Source organism: Nerophis lumbriciformis, linkage group LG30, assembly GCF_033978685.3.
Source record: "Nerophis lumbriciformis linkage group LG30, RoL_Nlum_v2.1, whole genome shotgun sequence".
In the NCBI taxonomy this organism is placed as follows: Eukaryota; Metazoa; Chordata; class Actinopteri; order Syngnathiformes; family Syngnathidae; genus Nerophis; species Nerophis lumbriciformis.
The window spans coordinates 9,444,032-9,466,819 of NC_084577.2; the positions used below are offsets into that span (position 1 = coordinate 9,444,032).

The window sequence follows — 22,788 nt, forward strand, 5'->3', positions numbered from 1 at the left end:
GTGATTGCACATTTGCGTACATTTTGGGAGTGAACAGAGTTGTTAGAACGCTGGTTTTTAATATATTATTAAAGTTTGACTGACCTATCTGACTGTTTTTTTGACATTCCCTTTAGCGCAGCGTAGGCGCGGCTTATAGTCCGGGGCGGCTTATTGGTGGACAAAATTATGAAATATGTAATTCATAGAAGGTGCGGCTAATAATCCGGTGCGCCTTATAGTGCGGAAAATACGGTATGTGTATGGGAGTTGGGAGAGGGACTTTTCACCATTTGACAGTTACTCTGCATCAGTAATATGCACTGAATAAATGGTGCCACTAAAGAAAATCAATCACTTTTTTTTTCATGATCAACAGCAAAAATGGCAGGAATGGAAACAATCAGAAAAAGAGACCACAAATCAGGAAATTATGTATGGACTCATAAGCTATTTTTTGGTTGTTTTTTTGTGTTACAGGACAGGACCATTGCAGCAAATTGCTGTCCCCAAACACCAGATGAGATCAGAGAGTATTCTCAGCGATCAGCTAGAGATTACTAGCAGTGACCTTAAGGATTCATCTTCTCCCACTGAAGAGGAATTATCTGTGTGTGAAATGGTAATTATTGGTTTTATTATGGTACAAGTGTAAGAGGTGGTTAAATACATATATGATATCTTTGTGATATGATGATGATGATAATTTTGATGATTATGACAGCTTATGAAAACCCCAAATTCAAAATCTCAGAAAATTAGAATAATTACATATAATCACTAAAAAAAGGATTTATATCTAAAAAGTATAATCATGCATACTATATGTACTCAGTACTTGGTTTGGGCCCCCTTTGCATGAATTAATGCCTCAATGCGGCGTGGCATGGATGCTATCAGTAATTCAGTAAGGTAAGGCAAAAGGGGTCCAACATTTCTGTTTGGGGTTTTCATAAACCGTAAGCCATAATCATCAAAATTATAACAAATAAAGGCTTGAAATATCTCACTTTGCATGTAATGAGTCTATATAATATATTAGTTTCACTGCAATTTTAATTACTGAAATATATTCACTTTTGCAAAATATTAAACTTTTTTCGAGTTTCACCTGTACATGAAAACTTTGTACAAATAGGTAACGCAGGCATGAGTTTATTATATATATTTTTTAAATTAATAATACATTTTCTTTCTCTTTTTTTTTCCAGACAACTGAGCCACACGTTTCCCTTTCTCTGGAAACATCAGATGAAGAAGACCAACAAGCAGAAGACGAAGAAAAAGTAACACGCACAAGAAAACCACCTTCAAAAATGGATAAAACTATTCATGGAAGTAACCCTCAACAACGTCATATCAACGTGAAAATGTCCTCAAACAAGGAACACCAGCGGATATATGACAAGAAGAATTACTGCCTTTACTGTGAGAAGCCGTTTGCGAAGCTCACAAGACATCTGAAGCAAAAGCATGCTGATAAGGTTGAAGTAGCTAAGGTACTTGCACACAGGCAAGGTTCCACACAGCACCGTCTTCTGCTGGAGAAAATACGATATATGGGGAATTACCACCATAACTGTTCAGTGCTATCCTCTGGGAATGGACTAATAATACCAAAAAGACAAGCAACCTATCGATCCTCAGCAACAGACTATCTGCCTTGCAAGTTTTGCTTCGCTATGTATGTCAGAACTGACCTCTGGAGACATCATAAGCGTTGCAAACTGCAAGTGAAAAACGATGGACCGGTGAAAAGAAAAGTTCAGGCAAGTTCTTCCCTGATGTTGCCCTTGGACACAACAATTTCTACCGGACTCAAAGAAATTCTTCAGGACATGGCATATGACATTGTTACACAAGTGGTGAAATTTGATGACCTGATTCTTTCACTGGGAGAAAGAATGTTCCTCAAAAATGGAGAAGTTCGATGTCATCGGGCAGACATCAGGAACAAGATGAGGGAACTTGCCAGATTTGTTTTGTCGGCTCGAAAAATTGACAAGACGTTATCTTTTTGAAGGACTTGATCAACGCAGGAAAGTTCAACACAGTACTTGAGGCTGTAAAAATATGACTGGGTTTGATGCCTTAACAAACAGATTCTCAGCTCCCTCAACAGCACTGAAACTGCGCCACTCCCTTGTAAAGGTGTTGCATATTGTGCAAGGAGAGGCTCTGCGTCAAGAGGACAATGCCTTAAAGGGAAGGGCGGAACAGTTCATCAAATTAATTTAACTAGAATGGACAACACATGTGTCATCCAACGCACGGAAAACCCTGTACCAGAAGAAATGGAACAGCCCCAAAACATTGCCTCTATCAGAAGACATCAAAAAGCTCCAGGATCATTTAAAATCCCTTGAAGAGTTGAACAAAAAGGCTCTCATTGACCATCCATCAAAAAGGTCATGGAGTGAGCTCTCGCAAGTTACCCTGACACAGCTGATTTTATTTAATTGACGTCGTGAAGGAGAAGTTTCAAGGATGGAAGTACAGACATACCTGCTGAGAAACAAACGCAGTATGCAAGATGAAATTCTGAAGAGCCACTATTTGAGAAGAAAATGTGTCAGAATCTCATCAGGGTGGAAATCCGGGGGGAAAGAGGCCGCAAGGTACCAGTGCTGTTTACAACAAACGTACAAGAGTCTGTGGAACTTCTGATAAAAACAAGAGATGAGGTTGGAATTTCCCCAAGCAACCCTTACATTTTTGCCCGCCCATATTTTGGATCTCTGGAGAACATTCGTGGATGTGACAGCTTAAAGCGATATTCCGAAAGCTGTGGAGCTCAACATCCAGAAAACATCACATCAACAAAACTACGCAAGCAACTAGCAACATTCATGGGTCATGATATTGAAGTCCATAGAGAATTTTACAGACTTCCTGAAGAAACCCTTCAAATTGCTAAAATTAGCAGAATTCTTTATGCCCTGCAAGATGGAATGGGAAAATTCAAGGGACAATCCCTGGAAGACACTACCCCAAACATCAACTGTAAGGACAGCATTTCAAGAAATGTTGTACATTTTATTGAACAAAGTAAAGGCTTTATACTGTGTAGAAAAATGACCTGCTTATGTGCACACATTAATTAAAATGTTTAAATGCAGCTGAAGAGGAGTTCAGCGACTTGGATGCAGAGGGTGTCCAATCTGAGCAGACTGCCACAACAAGTCAAGAAGGCAAGATTTCCCACCTCATGCAGTTATATTAATACATATAGACACTATATTGTGTTATTGTTAGGGACGGCGTGGCGCAGTGGAAGAATGGCCGTGCGCGACCCGAGGGTCCCTGGTTCAATCCCCACCTAGTACCAACCTCGTCATGTCCATTGTGTCCTGAGCAAGACACTTCACCCTTGCTCCTGATGGGTGCTGGTTAGCGCCTTGCATGGCAGCTCCCTCCATCAGTGTGTGAATGGGTAAATGTGGAAGTAGTGTCAAAGCGCTTTGAGTACCTTGAAGGTAGAAAAGCGCTATACAAGTACAACCCATTTATATTGTGACTCTAAATTAATAAATCACTTTAATTTTTTTTTTTTTACTTTTTCAAGAAAGGATGGACATTCTGATGAATTGGCTGCTACCTCAAGACAAGCAATTAGAGACATTCAAAAAGCAAGTCCAATGGGTGCGTTATTTTGTTGACTAAAGAATATTATCTACATGGAACACCTTGATATTTTGTTAACTTGTTAACAAAATATCATGGTGTTCCATGGAAATAATATTCTTATCTAGAGAATTACAAGAATTAATAGTTGTCATTTGCCTTTATCCATTAATTACTTTCTCAATTTATTTATAGCGAAACCCGGAAGACCTTTGTCAAAGACCGAGAGACAAGCTGTTGAACATCATTTCAAGGACTTTCTGAAGCAAATGAAGATCCCTGGAAAAACTGACTGTCAAAGATTCTTGATTGGAAATCCAAGGCTAAGGGATAGTGGAAGAGACTGGAAAGTAGTGAAATACTTCATGCACAACAAAATAAAGTCTATAAAGAGGAACTTGTGCCAATAGAAGACCAATAATCTAAATTAACTGCTGAATACTGGGAGCTTGCATTATGGATCATCAATGTTATGTACCTGAATACTGGGAGCTTGCATTATGGATCATCAATGTTATGTACCTGAATACTGGGAGCTTGCATTATGGATATAAAACTTTTGCATTTAACCTGATTCGGATTCCTTTTTCACATGATAACAAGTCAGTGTTCATGTCTTTTGTGAAATTAAGCCATCTAGCTGACTGGTCCTTTGCCTTCTGGGTAGCCCCTTATATAATAGTGTCATACTTGACAATGGTTAAGCAATCCATTAAAGCTGAGCATTTAGATTCTGTTGCAAGAACATATTAACATTGTGTTGGACGAATAAATATGACAATAGTTGAGATTTACTTGAGTTACTATCTTTTCGTTACAATATATTTTTGTTATTTCCTCTATTCATAAAAGCAGGAGTGTGAATGTCGCGCCACGCTATCTAAGAAAGGACTTGTGTCATTTTGTAATAGCCAACAGAGGACCTCTGTCATTACATACAAAAAAAGTTATGTTATGCAAATCAACAGATAAAATGCATTCCTTTAGCCGTAGACTAAGCACACAAGTTTGTAGTTGTAAAAAAACAAAAACCTTATTAAGTTTAAAAATTTGTGTTCATGTCTTTTGGGAAATTAAGCCATCCTCTAGCTGACTTGTCCGTTGTATCTCAGACAAACTTATGATTTCTGGGCCTCTGTCCTATATACCATGCTAAATTGTTCTCTGGCAATATCCAAAATAGCAAGTTCTGTTGTTGCTATTCTTAGATATATAACTTATAGATGTATAAGCTGTAAATACAACTCACTCAAAAAGCCACAATGACAACATTGTTGGGGCAACTTTACTTGCAAAATAACACTACATATATATATATATATATATATATATATATATATATATATATATATATATATATATATATATATATATATATATATATGTATGTGTGGGGAAAAAAATCACAAGACTATTTCATCTCTACAGGCCTGTTTCATGAGGGGGGGTTCCCTCAATCATCAGGAGATCTCCTGATGATTGATATATTGCGCTCTACTACGGTATCGAGCACTATTTTTTGGATAACCTTATTAAGACATATATATATATATATATATCATAATTAGATTCTCATTATCTCTTAAGAATCTCTCTCTATCCATTTTGCTTATTTATTTCTTACTCATCCATGTTGGAGTGTGAATGTCACTATGCTATCTAAGAGGGAACTTCTGTCATTATTTATCAGTCAACAGTGGACCCCAGTATAAGTGTGGACCATTTTCTGTAATGCAAATCAACAATTCTAATGCATTTATTTAAATGTAGATTGGGGACTGACGAAATTGTAAATGTTTTTAAATATTTTTTTGTTGATACAAATGAATAGATAGGTTTTTGTTGGACTGTTCTATTCCTAAAAACACACTAACAAATCAAGTTTGACGAATTATTATTACATTAGTTGAGATTACTATCTTTTCCTTACAGTATATATAGTTATTTCCTCTTTTCAAAAAAACAGGAGTGTGAATGTCGCTCCACGCTATCTAAGAAGGGACTTGTCATTTTGTAATAGCCAACAGTGGACCCATGTCATTACATGCAAAAAAAGTGTGGAACTTTTAAAGCTGAGCCTTTATATTTTGTTGGAAAAATACACTATTTTTGTTTGTTGTTTGCATGTTTGAAGAGACTGGTTTTCTTTACTAAGTAGGCTGTTTAACAGCCCTCTACAGTCTGAATGATCCTAGTGTCCAAATAACTCTAAATTAAGTCTGTGTTACTTAGAATATGTTCCCCTAGTGTCCAAATAACTCCAAATTAAGTCTTTGTTACTTAGAATATGTTCCCCTAGTGTCCAAATAACTCCAAATTAAGTCTTTGTTACTTAGAATATGTTCCCCTAGTGTCCAAATAACTCTAAATTGAGTTTTTGTTACTTAGAATATGTTCCCCTAGTGTCCAAATAACTCTAAATTAAGTCTTTGTTACTTAGAATATGTTCCCCTAGTGTCCAAATAACTCTAAATTAAGTCTTTGTTACTTAGAATATGTTCCCCTAGTGTCCAAATAACTCTAAATTAAGTCTTTATTACTTAGAATATGTTCCCCCTAGTGTCCAAATAACTAAATTAAGTCTTTGTTACTTAGAATATGTTCCCCTAGTGTCCAAATAACTCTAAATTAAGTCTGGGGCTGCAGGCCGTTCACACAATAAGAGTGTTTGAAGCGACGTGTGTGAATTGGTCATGAACTCCCAGCTCTGGCCAGCAGAGGCGCTGCCAAGCATGGACTAAACACTCACACACTTCCAGGTCCCCTCTTTTCAATAGTTGAGAAAATGCACAAAAATATTTTAGGCATTTGTTTTTAGCTTGATTTAAGGCATGAGCAAGAGGGGCCCTCTTGGGAAAAGTTGAGAAAATGCACAAAAATATTTTAGGCATGTTTTTAGCTTGATTTAAGGCATGACCCAGAGGGGACCTGAAAAATGTCACCTCTTGGCTCGGAGGTCCCCTATTCGTGAAGGTGTTACGACGCCATATTCCCCTGTTGGATCGGTAGGCAAGTGCACACACATACACACACACACGCACGCGCACACACGCGCGCACACACACACACACACACACACACACACACACACACACACACACACACACACACACACACACACACACACACACACACACACACACACACACACACACACACACACACACACACACACACACACACACACACACACACACACACACACACACACACAACGAGCTAACTTTACGCTAAAAGCTAATTAGCCTTCACCTCAAGGACTGCGAGCGAGCTATGCTGCCGCTTCTGTTTCTAGAACGTCAACGGGCTCATAGTGATGTTACTAGTAGTTGACTGGGAGGTGTTTATTATAATTTGGGGAGAGTCCGCTGCCTTATGCTCACCTGCTAAACACCTATCTGCTCATCACGACGCAGGAGCACTGACTCCATGCACTCTGAATACGCACAGCTGATTGGCTGTTACCGCTCTGAATACGCACTGCTGATTGGCTGTTACCGCTCTGCGTGTAACCAATCAGATGGTTCTGTGGGTGGGACAATGCTGGGTGCTGCAGAGACGTACTGACAGAGGCAGAGGAAGAACTAAGCGGAGCAGCTTGTTAAGACTTTAGCTTGGGCGGCGGCTCTTTGTTGTTAAGGCGGCCGCCTTAACAACAAAGCGCTGCGGGAAACCCTGATAATGCCATTTGTGCCATTTGTTTACAACTGAATGGAATGCTTATGTGGGGAATTCTGACTATTTTAGACTGGTAGTAGTCGATTCACAGCGATCGTTCTGCCACACAATAACTTGATGCTAACGAGGGGAAATTACACTTCAACGACTCTCGTTGGCTTTGACAGTTAGAATTGCTCGTTTGTATCAATACAGTTGTTTTTCTCACTACGATAGGGCGAAACCATGATGCCCAGGCATACCCTCGTGGTTTCGGAGTATAAACATTTGGGGTTTTGGCTCCAGCCGCTAGACTTTTTTATACTGTTTTGTTTTGTGACTTCAAACTTGACACCTCTTTGGCTGGTTTTGAGACAGGATGGATTGCTTCAGTCCTAATTTACCAGAAGCGAGTCTTGCTTTTTGAAGCAGCAAATTTGAATTGAATTTTTCAGCACTTAATCTTTTTACATTTAATTTTTTAATTTTAAAACACTGAATTTTTGTCAATGAAATTGTCAGCATAATTTGATGTAAAAAAATCAGTTCGTAAAATTCAAATGCAAAAATTTCATTGCCTAAAAAAGCTTTCGTAATATAGACAGAAAATTAACCTCCATACAGATATTTATTTCAAATACACTCACTGACCACTTCATTACATACTGTGAAAAATAATGCACAACATAGCACTACATTGTAAAATGTTATTCCTTCAATTTAAATATCAACAGTTTGAAACTATATTCAAGCTAATAAAAGCAGGTATTTCATTGTTTTTGAAAAAAAGTACAAATGTAATCGGCCGACATCAGTTATCTGAAATTTTCATTTTGTACCGGTCGAGCCTACACTATAGTGAGATATTATAGGGTTTATATTAGATGGACAATGTGTACATTATTCTTTAAAACCTTTGAACACTTACATGGAGCCAGGGCCGGCCCGTGGCATAGGCCGTATAGGCAAATGCTAAGGGCGCCGTCCATCAGGGGGCGCCACGCCAGTGCCACAAATGTTGGAGAAAAAAAAAAAAAAAGTTGGTACTCCATCCATCCATTTTCTACCGCTTATTCCCTTTTGGGGTCGCGGGGGGCGCTGGAGCCTATCTCAGCTACAATCGGGCGGAAGGCGGGGTACACCCTGGAGAAGTCGCCACCTCATCGCAGGGCCAACACAGATAGACAGACAACATTCACACTCACATCCACACACTAGGGCCAATTTAGTGTTGCCAATCAACTTATCCCCAGGTGCATGTCTTTGGAGGTGGGAGGAAGCCGGAGTACCCGGAGGGAACCCACGCAGTCACGGGGAGAACATGCAAACTCCACACAGAAAGATCCCGAGCCCGGGATTGAACCTATTATTTCTAAATACAAAAAATAATCCCACGTTAATTAAAATGCAAAGTAAAGCCTATATAATAGAAATATTATTTGTTACAACATTACAACCCCCGCCACCCCCCCCTTCGCCCGGTGCGCCCCCTCCCATCCCGTATCAAGACTCTTTTTGGACGTCACCACATCAAAAAATCAACACAAGATGTCAAAACGGCCAAAACTGTCAGGTGCCCAGGGAAGAAAAAAGAGAAAAGAAGAGGAGGAGAAACGAGAAAAAGACAGAGGTAGCAGGTAGGTAACGTTAGCCTACATGAAATTATTTGTCTGTTACAGAATGTGATAGTAACCTGGCTTTTTAGTATTAAGCTAATGTTGCATGATTCGGCAATTGCTAATCAATAAATAGCTAGTTCTGTTTTAACGTCGGGTTAATATTGTGGAGGGGGCTAAATTGTTATGGAAAATAATAATGTAACGTTAGGTAATTACAGTACTCCCACGTTACATTCCTCAGGGACATTTGTATTAGATCTTTTAAGCAGGTATTTTTTGTTTACATTGTTATTGCCTTCTGGTTAGCTAATGTTTGCCCTGCAGGTAATAGTCACTTTTCCACCCATTAGGTATAGTTGTAAGCCTAGTTGTTAAAGTGCACATCATTAATGTTAATTAAGCAATATGTATGTAAAAAATATTGTATTTCATATATTCATTTTTTGCATTCATTTATTTATTCATATTTTTTTTTATCTTGTTAACTATTCTGATTGTTAATTTGCTTTCTTTAAGTAAAAAAAAAGGTCAAAGACAAAGCTATTTGGTTTCTTGTGAGTATATACAGTTCACTGCCGATGTGGGGGGGCGCCATCTAAAATCTTGCCTAGGGCGCCAGATTGGTTAGGGCCGGGCCTGCATGGAGCCCATGACACATGAATGTTGTTTTACTTTCTTAAGTGACCTGTGAACCCCTGCACGTAATGAAACCAAAACGTTTAAGTCAACAACTTTATGTTGTGGTAATACATAGTTTACAAGTATGAGATGATATTGCACATTTCTTATGACACAAACCTGTCCAGAAACAAACACTGACTTCTGCATGCATTGTGAACATTTACTGGCACTTTACTAACACGTTTATACTAAGTATGGTTTAAACTTTGCCTTTTCAACTTTTGGTTCACCTTTTATGGGTGAATTTTACTATTTTATTTTGTCCACATAAGCAGGACCGACTTAAACAGGTCCCTTCATTACCTTTATTTACCCAGGAATATCCCATTGAGATTCTTAATCTCCTTTACAAGGAAGTCCTGCCACACACATTCATACACCAGTCTGAGTGGCACTGGAGGCAAGGTGAGTAAAGTGTTTTGCCCAAGGACACAAAAGCAGTAGCTGGGATGGCGGGAACCCTCAACTTTCTAAACCAGCGGTTCTTAAACTTTTTTTTACAAAGTACCACCCAGAAAACACTTGGCTCTTCAAGGTACCGTATTTTCCGCACTATAAGGCGCACCTAAAAACCACAAATTTTCTCAAAAGCTGACAGTGCGCCTTATAACCCGGTGCGCTTTATATATGGATAAATATTAAGATTCATTTTCATAAAGTTTAGGTCTCGCAACTACGGTAAACAGCCGCCATCTTTTTTCCCCGTAGAAGAAGCGCGCGGTGCATGCTGGGATATGTGACGTTTCATTTCCATTTGTGTGTTTATGTAAAGACCCCAAAATGGCTCCTATTAAGTGTGTTGTCTGTCTAATTATAAATAATGCAGACGAGGCGTGTTAACTGAGTTCTCAACGTTTACTCACAGCGTGCTCATAACCACATTCTAACTGCCAGCATACAACAACGCTTCTCAGGGCTACCGCGCATGCTCGTCACTATCGTTGCATGCTGGGTAGTGTAGTTGTTATATTTGCTAGCTCATAACATCACATTAAGAGACACGCTTACGCGCTTAATTCACTACTCGCCGTCATTCCGGGTGGATTGACAAAAGACCTCCAGCCGCTAGATATTGGTGTCAACAGGGCATTCGAAGCTAGACCGCAACTACGGTAAACAGCCGCCATCTTTTTTCCCCGTAGAAGAAGCGCGCGGTTCATGCTGGGATATGTGACGTTTCATTTCCATTTGTGTGTTTATGTAAAGACCCCAAAATGGCTCCTATTAAGTGTGTTGTCTGTCTAATTATAAATAATGCAGACGAGGCGTGTTAACTGAGTTCTCAACGTTTACTCACAGCGTGCTCATAACCACATTCTAACTCCCAGCATACAACAACGCTTCTCAGGGCTACCGCGCCTGCTCGTCACTATCGTTGCATGCTGGGTAGTGTAGTTGTTATATTTGCTAGCTCATAACATCACATTAAGAGACACGCTTACGCGCTTAATTCAATACTCGCCGTCATTCCGGGTGGATTGACAAAAGACCTCCAGCCGCTAGATATTGGTGTCAACAGGGCATTCGAAGCTAGACTGCTAACTGCGTGGGAACAATGGATGACCGAAGGCGAACACACCTTCACTAAGACAGGGAGACAGCGAGATCCATTTTGGATCCCACATTCGCCCAACTTTTCAATTCGGACAACGAAGGAGAATAATTCGAGGGATTTATGAATGAAGAATAACTTCAGAAAGTGAGCGTTATGTTTATTTTGTGTGTTGTGACATTAACGTTCGAGCAACATTATGTTGCTATTGCTCTGCACTATTTTGAATTTTACTATGTTTGTGATTGCACATTTGCGTACATTTTGGGACAGAGTTGTTAGAACGCTGGTTTTTAATATATTATTAAAGTTTGACTGACCTATCTGACTGTTTTTTTGACATTCCCTTTAGCGCAGCGTAGGCGCGGCTTATAGTCCGGGGCGGCTTATAGGTGGACAAAGTTTTGAAATATGCCATTCATTGAAGGTGCGGCTAATAACCCGGGGCGGCTTATAGTGCGGAAAATACGGTACTCAAAGCGCTTTGACACTACTTCCACATTTACCCATTCACACACACATTCACACACACATTCACACACTGATGGAGGGAGCTGCCATGCAAGGCGCTAACCAGCACCCATCAGGAGCAAGGGTGAAGTGTCTTGCTCAGGACACAACAGACATGACGAGGTTGGTACTAGGTGGGGATTGAACCAGGGACCCTCGGGTCCCGGTCCACTGTGCCACGCCGTCCTAGACACATTTTGAACAGTAACACTATGTTTGAATATCGGAAAATTAAACATTGTACTTTAATCAAGGGATTCTTTGGTGTACCACCAGGTGGAATTCACATACCATTAGTGGCAAAGTTGCGTACAAAGAGAGTATTGTGCCCAGAAGCATGCAATTGCTGTTGTTTTGACGTTAGTAATAAACCAATAATGATACATTTATATATAGTTCTAAACATACTTCAGCTCATAACCGACGGCGTAAAAAATACACAAAACGACTGAAAAATAGCGTATTACCCTCATTTTGCCAAAAACTTAATTACAATCAAGGAGAAATTGTGAATTTTGTATGAAGTATGTCAATTGTGCTGGCTGCCTCAAATGTATTTGTAATCACTGTGCGTGCTATGCCTGTGCTTTTTAACTGTATTGATCCACTATCATCTATTATTACACCCAAAATGTGGTTTATTTTACTCTTTCAATGTCTACTCTTTCTGCTCGCTGCTCAAAAAGCTTAGTGCTATTTTTCTATCTCTGTGCTTCTAATTGTTTTACCGCTTTCTTTATTCCTTCTCCAACATATTTAGTAGTCTTATCAAACTTACAAAGAACCCACTTTCTGTTTCACCGTCTCACTTTCAGCTAGCTAGTTGCTAAGCTAGCAAAGCGAAGATAGTCCGCGTCTGAAGCTACTGCTCTGTTCGACGCTCAAAAGCTAAGTGCTATCGTTCTATCTGTGTGCTTCTAATGGTTTTACAGCTCTCTTTATTCCTTCTCCAACATATTTAGTAGTCTTATCAAACTTACAAAGCACACACACTCTGTTTCACTGCCGCACTTTCAGCTAGCTAGCTGCTAAGATAGCAAAGCTAAGCTAGTCCCGGTCCGAAGCTACTGTGCTCCGAATGACAGGAAGCACTCGGCTCGGTGAAAAAAACAGAGTCCGGTTGTCCCGCTGCTGCTACTTCCTCCTGCTGCTGCAGTTCGCCGTTCAAAGCTACGTGATATCTTTCTATCTGTGGGCTTCTAATTATTTCACAGCTTTCTTTAGTCTTTCCCCAACACATTTAGTAGTCTTATCAAACTTACAAAGCACCTACTCTCTGTTTCACCACCTCACTTTCAGCTAGCTAGTTGATAAGCTAGCAAAGGTAAGCTAGTCCTAGTGCGAAGCTACAGCGCTCTAAAGAAAGCAAGAACTTGACTCGGTGGAAAAATTACAAGGTGAGTATAGCTTCCTGTTCTTCGTGCACCTTTCTCATGGATAGGTTGGTTCCACTAGAGGGCCGTGTCCACCAGTTAGAGCAGAGTAATTTCGTAACTTTAGGCGCTACAGACACGTTTGCTAGCATTAGCTGTAGCGAGGTGACTAGCCCAGTTTGTAGCAGCCCTAAGCGCTCTACAAACCCCGGTGAACCGGGTGAGACGTGTAATAAATTTAGCCCTTTAGCTAGTCCTACAACCCAGTTGACCGGACACCACACCTTAGTCATAGGGGACTCAATCACCCGGAACATACAGCTTAGTAAACCAGCCATAATTAAGTGTATTCCCGGGGCCCTAGCACCCGACATTGAAGCTAATCTTAGGGAGCTGACTCGCGGCAAGCCTAGTAAAAACACGTACGACAGGCTATTCGCACCACTACCTACGCTAACATAGTTGTACACGTCAGCTCCAATGACACTAGGATGACAGTCAGAGAATACAAAGATGACCATAGCTAGGACTTGTAATCTCACAAGAAAGCTGTCTCGGCATCGAGTACTTGTCTCGAGCCCCCAGCCTGTAAGAGGCAATGATGAGGTATAGCAGATTATTGATAATTGGCCCTCATTCTGGGGAAAACCGGGGTTGCTGAGGAGGGACGGCCTTTGGCGCCATCACTCTTGCTAGTAACATGGATTGCTGGTTGAGTCACACTTGACTAACTACACTAGAGCAAGCTCAGACACAGTCAGTTACAGTGTCTGTCAGGCCGGGTGAGGAGTCAGTTAAGCTAAAACTAACCAGTGCCAGGCTGTAAAATTCCTGCACACATAGCATTTCTCGTAGAATAATACATGACTCCCATAATGTTTTTTCTGTAGAGACTGTGCCAGAGGTAGACATTTTACTGAGGTGGCAAATTATGACGCGTTCAATCTATTGCAGCACGAAGCGAATCATCACAAGATCCCCATCATATCAATTCCTAGATGTGATTGAAATTATTCAAGGCGCACTACACAATGTTATTAATATCAGGACTACGGATACCATGAACAAAAATGCCTCAAAACAGCCCTATAATATGGGCTTTTTAAACATCAGATCATTGCCCCCTGGGCTGTATTCAGACTTTATCAGCAAATATTCAGAGTTTGTTGCTGATCTAGTGACACAAGCAGATAGTATAATTATAATAGGGGAGTTTAATATCCACATGAATACCCCGTCAGACCCTTTGAGTGTGGCGCTCCAGACTATAATTGATAGCTTTGGTCTCACACAAATAATAAGTGAACCCACACATCACAACGGTAATACGATAGATCTAGTCCTTGTCCGAAGTGTCACCACGTCCAAAGTTATGGTACTCTTGTACACTAAAGTAATGTCCGATCGCTACCTTATAAATTTCGACATTCTGACTCATTGTTAACAAGCTACTAATAACCAATGCTTTAGCAGCCGCCACATTAATGCTGCCACAACTACGACTCTTGCTGGCCTCCTGCCCTTGGTATTGGCACCATTCCCAAATTATGTAACCTCAATAACCTCAATAACAACTTTAACGATGCCCTGCGCAAGGCCATTGATGGAATAGCACAGCTAAAGGAAAAAAAAAAGGCTCCTAAAATGCGGCCTGCTTTAACCTTGCTTCACAGAAGAAACCAGAGCTCTTAAACTATCATGTAGAAAGCTGGAACACAAATGGCATGTGACTAAACATGAGGTTTTCCATCAAGCATGGAGTGATAGTTTAATAACTTATAAACACGCACTTACCTTAGCTAAAACTAATTACTACTCCAAACTCATTCGCCTCAATAAAAACATTCCTAAATATTTGTTCAATAACAGTAACATCGCTAACACAACAAGGGAGTTCTATTAACGCAGATACAAATATATGTACGACAGATATTGCTCTCCAAAATAATCTCTCTCCTTTTGAAGAAATAACAGAAGAACTCCTACCACTTGTAAATGGGACAAAACAAACATGTTTACTTAACCCACTTCCTGGGAAATTTATCAAGAGCTGTTTGTAATATTAGGACCATCAGAGCTAAATATAATGAACTTACCACTTTCCTCAGGTACTGTTCCCCAAGCATTTAAAACAGCGGCTATTCATCCTCTGCTCAAAAGACCTAACCTCGGTCCTGACCTCATGGTAAACTACTGGTCGGTGTCCCACCTTCCCTTTATCTCGAAAATCCTCGAAAAAATTGTTGCACAGCAGCTAAATGAACACTTAGCGTCTAACGATCTCTGTGAACCCTTTCAGTCCAGTTTCAGGGCAAATCACTCTGAGACTGCCCTCGCAAAAACTACGAATGATCTATTGCTAACTATGGATGCTGAAGCGTCATCCACGTTCCTGCTACTTGATCTCAGCCCTGGTTTCGATACTGTCGATCATAATATTCTATTAGCATGTATCAAAACACGTATTGGTATGTCAGACTTAACCTTTTCTTGGTTTAACTCCTGTCTTACTGACGGGATGCAGTGCTTCTCCCATAAAAATGTGACCTCAGTGTATATTAAGGTAACGTGCTGAGCTTCACAGGGTTCGGTTCTTGGTCCTGCACTCTTTAGCATCTACCGTATATGCTGCCACTAGGTGACATCATACGCAAATACGGTGTTAGCTTTCACTGTTATGCTGATGACACCCAACTCTACATGCCCCTAAAGCTGACCAACACACCAGATTGTAGTCATCTGGAGGAGTGTCTAAATGAAATCAAACAATGGATGTCCAGCAACTTTTTGCTTCTTAACGCTAAGAAAACGGAAATGTTGATTATCGGTCCTGCTAGACACCGGCACCTATTTAACAATACCACCTTAACATTTGACAACAAAACAGTTATACAAAGCGCTTAGTAAAGAATCACGGTATTATTTTCGACCCAACTCTCTCGTTTAAGTTACACATTAAGAGTGTTACTAAAACAGCCTTCTTTCATCTCCGTAATGTCGCTAAAATTTGTCCCATTTTGTCCACCACTGACGCTGAGATCATTCATGCGTTCATTACGTCTCGTCTCGATTACTGTAACATATTATTTTCAAGTCTCCTTATGTCTAGCATTAAAAGATTACAGTTTGTACAAAATGCGGCTGCAAGACTTTTGACAAGGCCAAGAAAGTTTCATCTGCGGTCCCTTCCAAGGTTTCTCGTTGTTTTCATTGTTTTGAGTTTTTTCTTGCCCAGGTGTGGGATCAGAGCCGAGGATGATGTTGTGGTTTGCACAGCCTTTTGATGAAAGGCTATATAAATAAACTTTGATTGATATCTATGTTTGTGTTTGACTGTCTCTTCTGCTGTTACAAAATTTAGTTTTACTGAAATTCAAGGATTGTTTGTTTTTGTCAAACCATCTCTTTAATTTGTTAATTTCTTCTATATTTGCATTAGCTTCTGTGTGTTCTGTCCTGAACAAATCGCAGATGTTGTGTCGAGTGTTTACCTCGCACAAGACACTGTAATCGGTGGCTCTGCAGTGTTGATGGTGAACTTCACTTCCCATAGTTGTCTTCTTTCGGGTTGTTGGGAAAGGGATGAAAAAGTTTTCCACAATTCTTGCGAGACATTTTTATATGCCGAAAAACTAACGAGAAAGCGCCGCAGACACACAGCATCAGCTCAAATTTAGTAGCAATCATGGCATCCTGAAGTCACGTGAGTGCCCTTTGACCGATTATTGAGGAGAACGTCTGAAACAGGGTTGGCCATACTCTTTATACACGACTCTGACTAGTGGTACACATACCACAGTTTGAGAATCACTGTTCTAGACAATCGCTCTACCATTCGAGCCACGCCGACACAGGGTTCTAATGTAATATAGTTTGTGTGAGTGAGTGTGTGCATTGAAACCTGGTGAGTGCTGCGAGGTGGCCAGTGAGGTCATGGAGTTAGACAGGTTGAGGTTGGCAGTGATGCTGAGCTGGCTCTGACTGGTGGGGGGATAAGGGGAGGTCGGCGTCCGCAGCTGCTCCTCCCCTCGCTCCTCCTCAGCTGTAGGCAGGTAGCTGTCAATCAATGCCTCCAAGAACTTGACAATTAGCTCGGCGTAATCTGGTATTTGGGTTTGCTGTGGGGAAGAAAACCAAATAAACAATTCACTGTGTGCTCAGTCAACTCTGATGACTTCACACTTTATGCTCATGAGGACACTGCTAGAGGTGTCCCACAACTTTTCACTGCCGATACGATACAAATAATGGAGCCCTAAGTATTGGCCGATACCTGATACGATATCAGCATGAATCATACATACTTTTATTTTTTGGTGTGGAATGTTAGAAAATGCCTGATCAGGTAAAATTACTCAAACAGGTATGAAAAACACCAACCTAATGTATTATTAATCATCAAAATGGACTTAAAGCTGGGGTACTAGAATCTTGTGTCAACTAGCAGAATTCAAACAGTAAATAACACCCCCCACTCAGCGCACCTCGATGATAGTCCCTCCCAGTCTCCTCCTCTCTGGAAGTGCACAAACCTGCGTGCGAGAGCTGTACGTGCACACGGATAGGTTGTTGACAGTCTGAAGTTGCATCGAAGGATCATTAGTTCGTATTTTGTTGCAGAAAATACATTTGGTCGTCAGAGGTACTTTTTTTTGTCTAATTATGAAATACTCATTATCACATAAAAATAGTATATTATACAAGTTGTGTGCAGTTTGTGTGTATTGGGTGACATTACGAGCACTGTTAGCTATAGCGTGACAAGGCCTTTTGTCCTACACCACAAACTATGTCTCTGCTTACAATACACGAAACAGCAGTTGTGGGACTATAGGTAACACATGTTGCCACGCAAAAGGATGCACACAAAAAATAGTAAATGGAAAATTAGATTACCTGTTGAGAAGGAAAACAGCCACTTGCGCGTCCAAAGTTACGGTAGTGTGACCCCGGGGGGCATATGCTTTATCAGTATCATGATTGAAACCTACTTTCGAAAAGCTGTGCACTACAAAATGTGCTCATTGTAGCCATTAATCCTGACTTTCTAATTCTGATTAAAAAAATAATTCAGCACAACTTTTTTTATTCGTTTTTGTTTTAAATTATATTATATATTGTGATCAATTTGAATGTACCATTATCTACTGAGTTTATCTAATTCAATTTTTCAGTATCAAATGGTTGAAGTCGGGCAAATATTGTTTATTGTTTAAAGAGGGACTGCACTTTTTTGGGAATTTTGCTTATCGTTCACAATCGTTATAAAAGACATAACGACGGATGTATTTTTTTTAATGCATTCTAGTTCCTAAATAAACGTAAATAAAAGTCCTCTTACAGCGGAGCCAATGGGAGGTCCTCTATTCCGCCCATAAAATTCAATAGATAACCATCCAAAAAGCGCTAACAAAACTTATTTTACATTTTGTGACTTGAATATTAACCAAGTATTAGTGATATTGTTATTATAAGCGCGAACGCCTGGGAACTACTAATAGCGTGATCACGAGCTTGTGTGCCAATGTTGACATGACTGACTGATCAGGTGCTTCTTCGTTTCCTTGCTCGTTACAACTTTATTGTAGATCATAAATCATGCGTCTCTCCTGGAAAGTAGAAGGACGAGGACGTATTCCAACAAGTTGGTACATTTTGACAGCCACTTTAGGCAATGGCGAGAACGACATGAAGACACTTGGTTCCACCCCACTTTTCTTCGTGGGGATTACACGTCATTCTTCATCTAAATGGGAATATATAAACATCCTAGCAATCGGCATCCTAATGAGAGCAAACCTTGTACAGTAAATTATGTTTTATTATGTCTGTTGGCTGTCAAAGTCTGCAGTGAGCAGTAATCAGTGATGTTGTTAAAAAAAAAAAGCGAAAATGGTGACGTGATTTTCAAATAATGCGCAGTAAAGTACATAAAAAATGTATTATATTATAAATGTGCCTGTTACTACAATACATACATACTTTAGCTTTGTAGGCAGAATAGAGGCTCTCATAGGCTCCATTGTAAGCGGAATTTGATCGCATTTATTTACTATTTAAAATGTATTAAAAAAACATCCGTCGTCATGTCTTTCATAATGACTGTGAACGATAGGTAAAATTCCCCAAAAAACGTGCAGTTTCACTTTATATTAGGATCCTTTTTTTATTTTTATTTCAGGCAATTTGATGCATTTTTTTATTCCTTCTGTAAGACTAAAAACATTTTTAATAAAGTTATGATTTCTCATAAGTTATCTACCATATTTTCCGCACTATAAGGCGCACCCAAAAACCTCAAATTTTGTCAAAAGCTGACAGTGCGCCTTATAATCCGGTGCGCCTTATATATGGACAAATATTGAGCCTCCAACAGGTAAAAGTTTCAATCAATCAATCAATCGCAACTACGGTAAACAGCCGCCAACTTCATTTTCCCCCGTCTTCATTTTCCCCTGTAGAAGAAGAAGCGCGCGGTGAATGCTGGGATATATGACTGCGCGAGGCGTGCCGTTTCATTTCCATTTGTTTATGTAAAGACCCCAAAATGGCTCCTATTAAGAGACACGCTTACGACGCAGAGTTTAAACTTAAGACGATCAGTCACGCAGTAGAACACGGGAATAGAGCAGCAGCGACACTGACTCGATTAATGACGACTTCGACAAGACGGAGCCTGGCATGTTGGATGCCGTATCCGCCCAACTGTTTAATTCGGACACTGAAGAAGAAGAATTAGAGAGATTTGTGGATGAGGAATAACTTCATAAAGTGAGCTTTACATGTTTATTTTGTGTGTTGTGTTGCGTGACATTAACGTTTGAGTTATTGTATTAATGTTGAGTTTTTGATATATTGTTATTGCTACGCACTATTTCGAGTGTTACTATATTGTGATTGCACTACTGCTTGATTCACCGTAACAGTATCACTGTTTTTTACGTGTTTATTGAATCAGGGAAAAGTTCCCCTCCACTATGTGATATAAATGTTGCACTAAATGTTATACCTTGCTGTTGTTAAAAGATAAACAAAACACCACGTCACTGACTTTACCTCGGGAAAAATAATAAAACAGCTGTTTATTCATTTTGGGAGTGAATAGAGTTGTCAGAACGCTCGTTTGTAATCTATTAATAAAGTTTGACTGACCTATCTGACAGTTTTGTTGACATTTCCTTTAGCGCAGCTCCATCTAATGGATGCATAACGTAACCCCAGCCTCTACTGTAGCGTCTATTCTATGCGCCTTATAATGCGGTGCGCCTTATATATGAACGTTTTAAAATATGCCATTCGTTGAAGGTGCGCCTTATAATCCGGTGCGCCTTGTAGTGCGGAAAATACGGTATATATATTTTTTCTTTAATGTTAATAATGATACAATGTACATATGTACTTTGTAGACAAATTATACTATATAGTTGAGAGTGGGGGCTGGGGTGCAAAATGTATTTTTTCCTTGGGGGTGCGTAACAGAAAAGTATGGAGGAGCACTGAGTAAGTCTCATGACGCGGATACTTACCAATACGTTTGTTTGGAGACTTTGCAATTGTAAGTAATGCGGAACTATAATTATTTGATACTTTTTTATATTGACAAATGTGGTTTAGACTGCAATAATGTTCAATTAAGGACACTAATCACGTATGTCCAGCTAGTGTGCTTAGCGGTTGTGTACTGTAGCTGCTAGCTCCTAGTAGCTTATAGCCTACCATGTTTACATTTTGAAAAATGACATTAGTAAAATACAAAAAAAGACACTCTTTTTGTGCTTATTGGAGGACATCTAGATGTTAACTGGCTGTCGAGCTTTGCACCAGTAAACGCAATGCAGGATTGCTCGTATCGGAGCACTTACATTTGAGATTTTACATGCAAGCCAACATAATACGGTACTTGTTTTATGCTGATATCAAACTGCTATCCATTATTGTTATGTTCATTTTCAATATGAACAACCTTTGAATGATGGTCCATTAAAAAATATATTGTGACTATGTTCACTTATTACACTGTTTTTGTTTTGCTGGTTGACTGCAAACAAATGTTTAGCTTCCTTTTTTCCTTTCATAGTGCAAAATGTACAATTAGTATTAGGGATGTCCGATAATGGCTTTTTGCCGATATCCGATATTCCGATATTGTCCAACTCTTTGATTACCGATACCGATATCAACCGATACCGATATCAACCGATATATACAGTCGTGGAATTAACACATTATTATGCCTAATTTGGACAACCAGGTATGGTGAAGATAAGGTACTTTTTAAAAAAATTAATAAAATAAAATAAGATAAATAAATTAAAAACATTTTCTTGAATAAAAAAGAAAGTAAAACAATATAAAAACAGTTACATAGAAACTAGTAATTAATGAAAATGAGTAAAATTAACTGTTAAAGGTTAGTACTATTAGTGGACCAGCAGCACGCACAATCATGTGTGCTTACGGACTGTATCCCTTGCAGACTGTATTGATCTATATTGATATATAATGTAGGAACCAGAATATTAATAACAGAAAGAAACAACCCTTTTGTGTGAATGAGTGTGAATGAGTGTAAATGGGGGAGGGAGGTTTTTTGGGTTGGTGCACTAATTGTAAGTGTATCTTGTGTTTTTTATGTTTATTTAATTAAAAAAAACAAAAACAAAAAAAACAAAAAAACAAAAAACGATACCAATAATAAAAAAAACGATACCGATAATTTACGATATTACATTTTAATGCATTTGTCGGCCGATATTATCGGACATCTCTAATTAGTATAAAAATAATCAATCTTACCTTTGAGAAAGGACCAGCAAACCTCCAGAGTCCATTAAAGCCAAAGCCTGTTAAAAAAGCAGAACTTGGTAAAGATGATGTGGTGGGGGAGAGGTACAGTATATTGTGGCACAATGGGGTTAACATTTTGTAAAGCTTTGCTCCCAATTATGGATTCTCATTACATGGTCACTTTATTTTATAAATAAATAAATGATAAATGGGTTGTACTTGTATAGCCCTTTTCTACCTTCAAGGTACTCAAAGCGCTTTGACACTACTTCCACATTTAAAAGTTAAAAAGTTAAAGTACCAATGATTGTCACACACACACTAGGTGTGGCGAAATTATTCTCTGCATTTGACCCATCACCCTTGATCACCCCCTGGGAGGTGAGGGGAGCAGTGGGCAGCAGTGGTGGCTGCGCCCGGGAATCATTTTGGTGATTTAACCCCCAATTCCAACCCATTCACACACACATTCACAAACTGATGGAGGGAGCTGCCATGCAAGGCGCTACCAGCACCCATCAGGAGCAAGGGTGAAGTGTCTTGCTCAGGACACAACGGACATGACGAGGTTGGTACTAGGTGGGGATTGAACCAGGGACCCTCGGGTCGCGCACGGCCACTTTTCCACTGCGCCACGCCGTCCCTTATAAAGATATACTTTGAAGACTTTCTATTGGGGCTGCACAATTAACATCAAATCAACGTTGATGTTTTACAGGGTCTCTGCAGGTTTCAACAAGTCAAATGTAAGACTTTTAGTGACATTTTTAAGACCATATTGAAAATAATTCAAGAACATTTCACATCCATACGGACAACAAAGTACAAAGACATAAAGGAAAATCAGAGGGCCAGAATAAATTGTAAGTATATGAATTAATTCACTGCTCTTGCACAAAATGGTTAATTTAACTAAATACGCCAGAAGCTTCTCTATTGTAAACTAATTTAAAAACATACTAGCAAACATCATAGCAGCTATTTTTCAGATTTGCCATAGAACTGT

The 22,788-nt window shown here is 39.5% G+C and overlaps 1 protein-coding gene across 3 annotated transcripts in view; it reads right to left on the bottom strand.

Moving 5' to 3' along the window:
• Positions 1–22,788, bottom strand: part of nf1a (neurofibromin 1a) — a 210,755-nt gene that overhangs the window by 18,588 nt on the left and 169,379 nt on the right. For all 3 annotated transcript variants that reach the window (XM_061925507.1, XM_061925508.1, XM_061925506.1), the window contains 2 exons: positions 21,792–21,838; positions 16,897–17,113 (listed from right to left, as the gene is read on the bottom strand). In XM_061925507.1, coding sequence (XP_061781491.1) covers positions 16,897–17,113; positions 21,792–21,838 — 264 coding nt within the window. The remainder of the gene's footprint in view (positions 1–16,896; positions 17,114–21,791; positions 21,839–22,788) is intronic.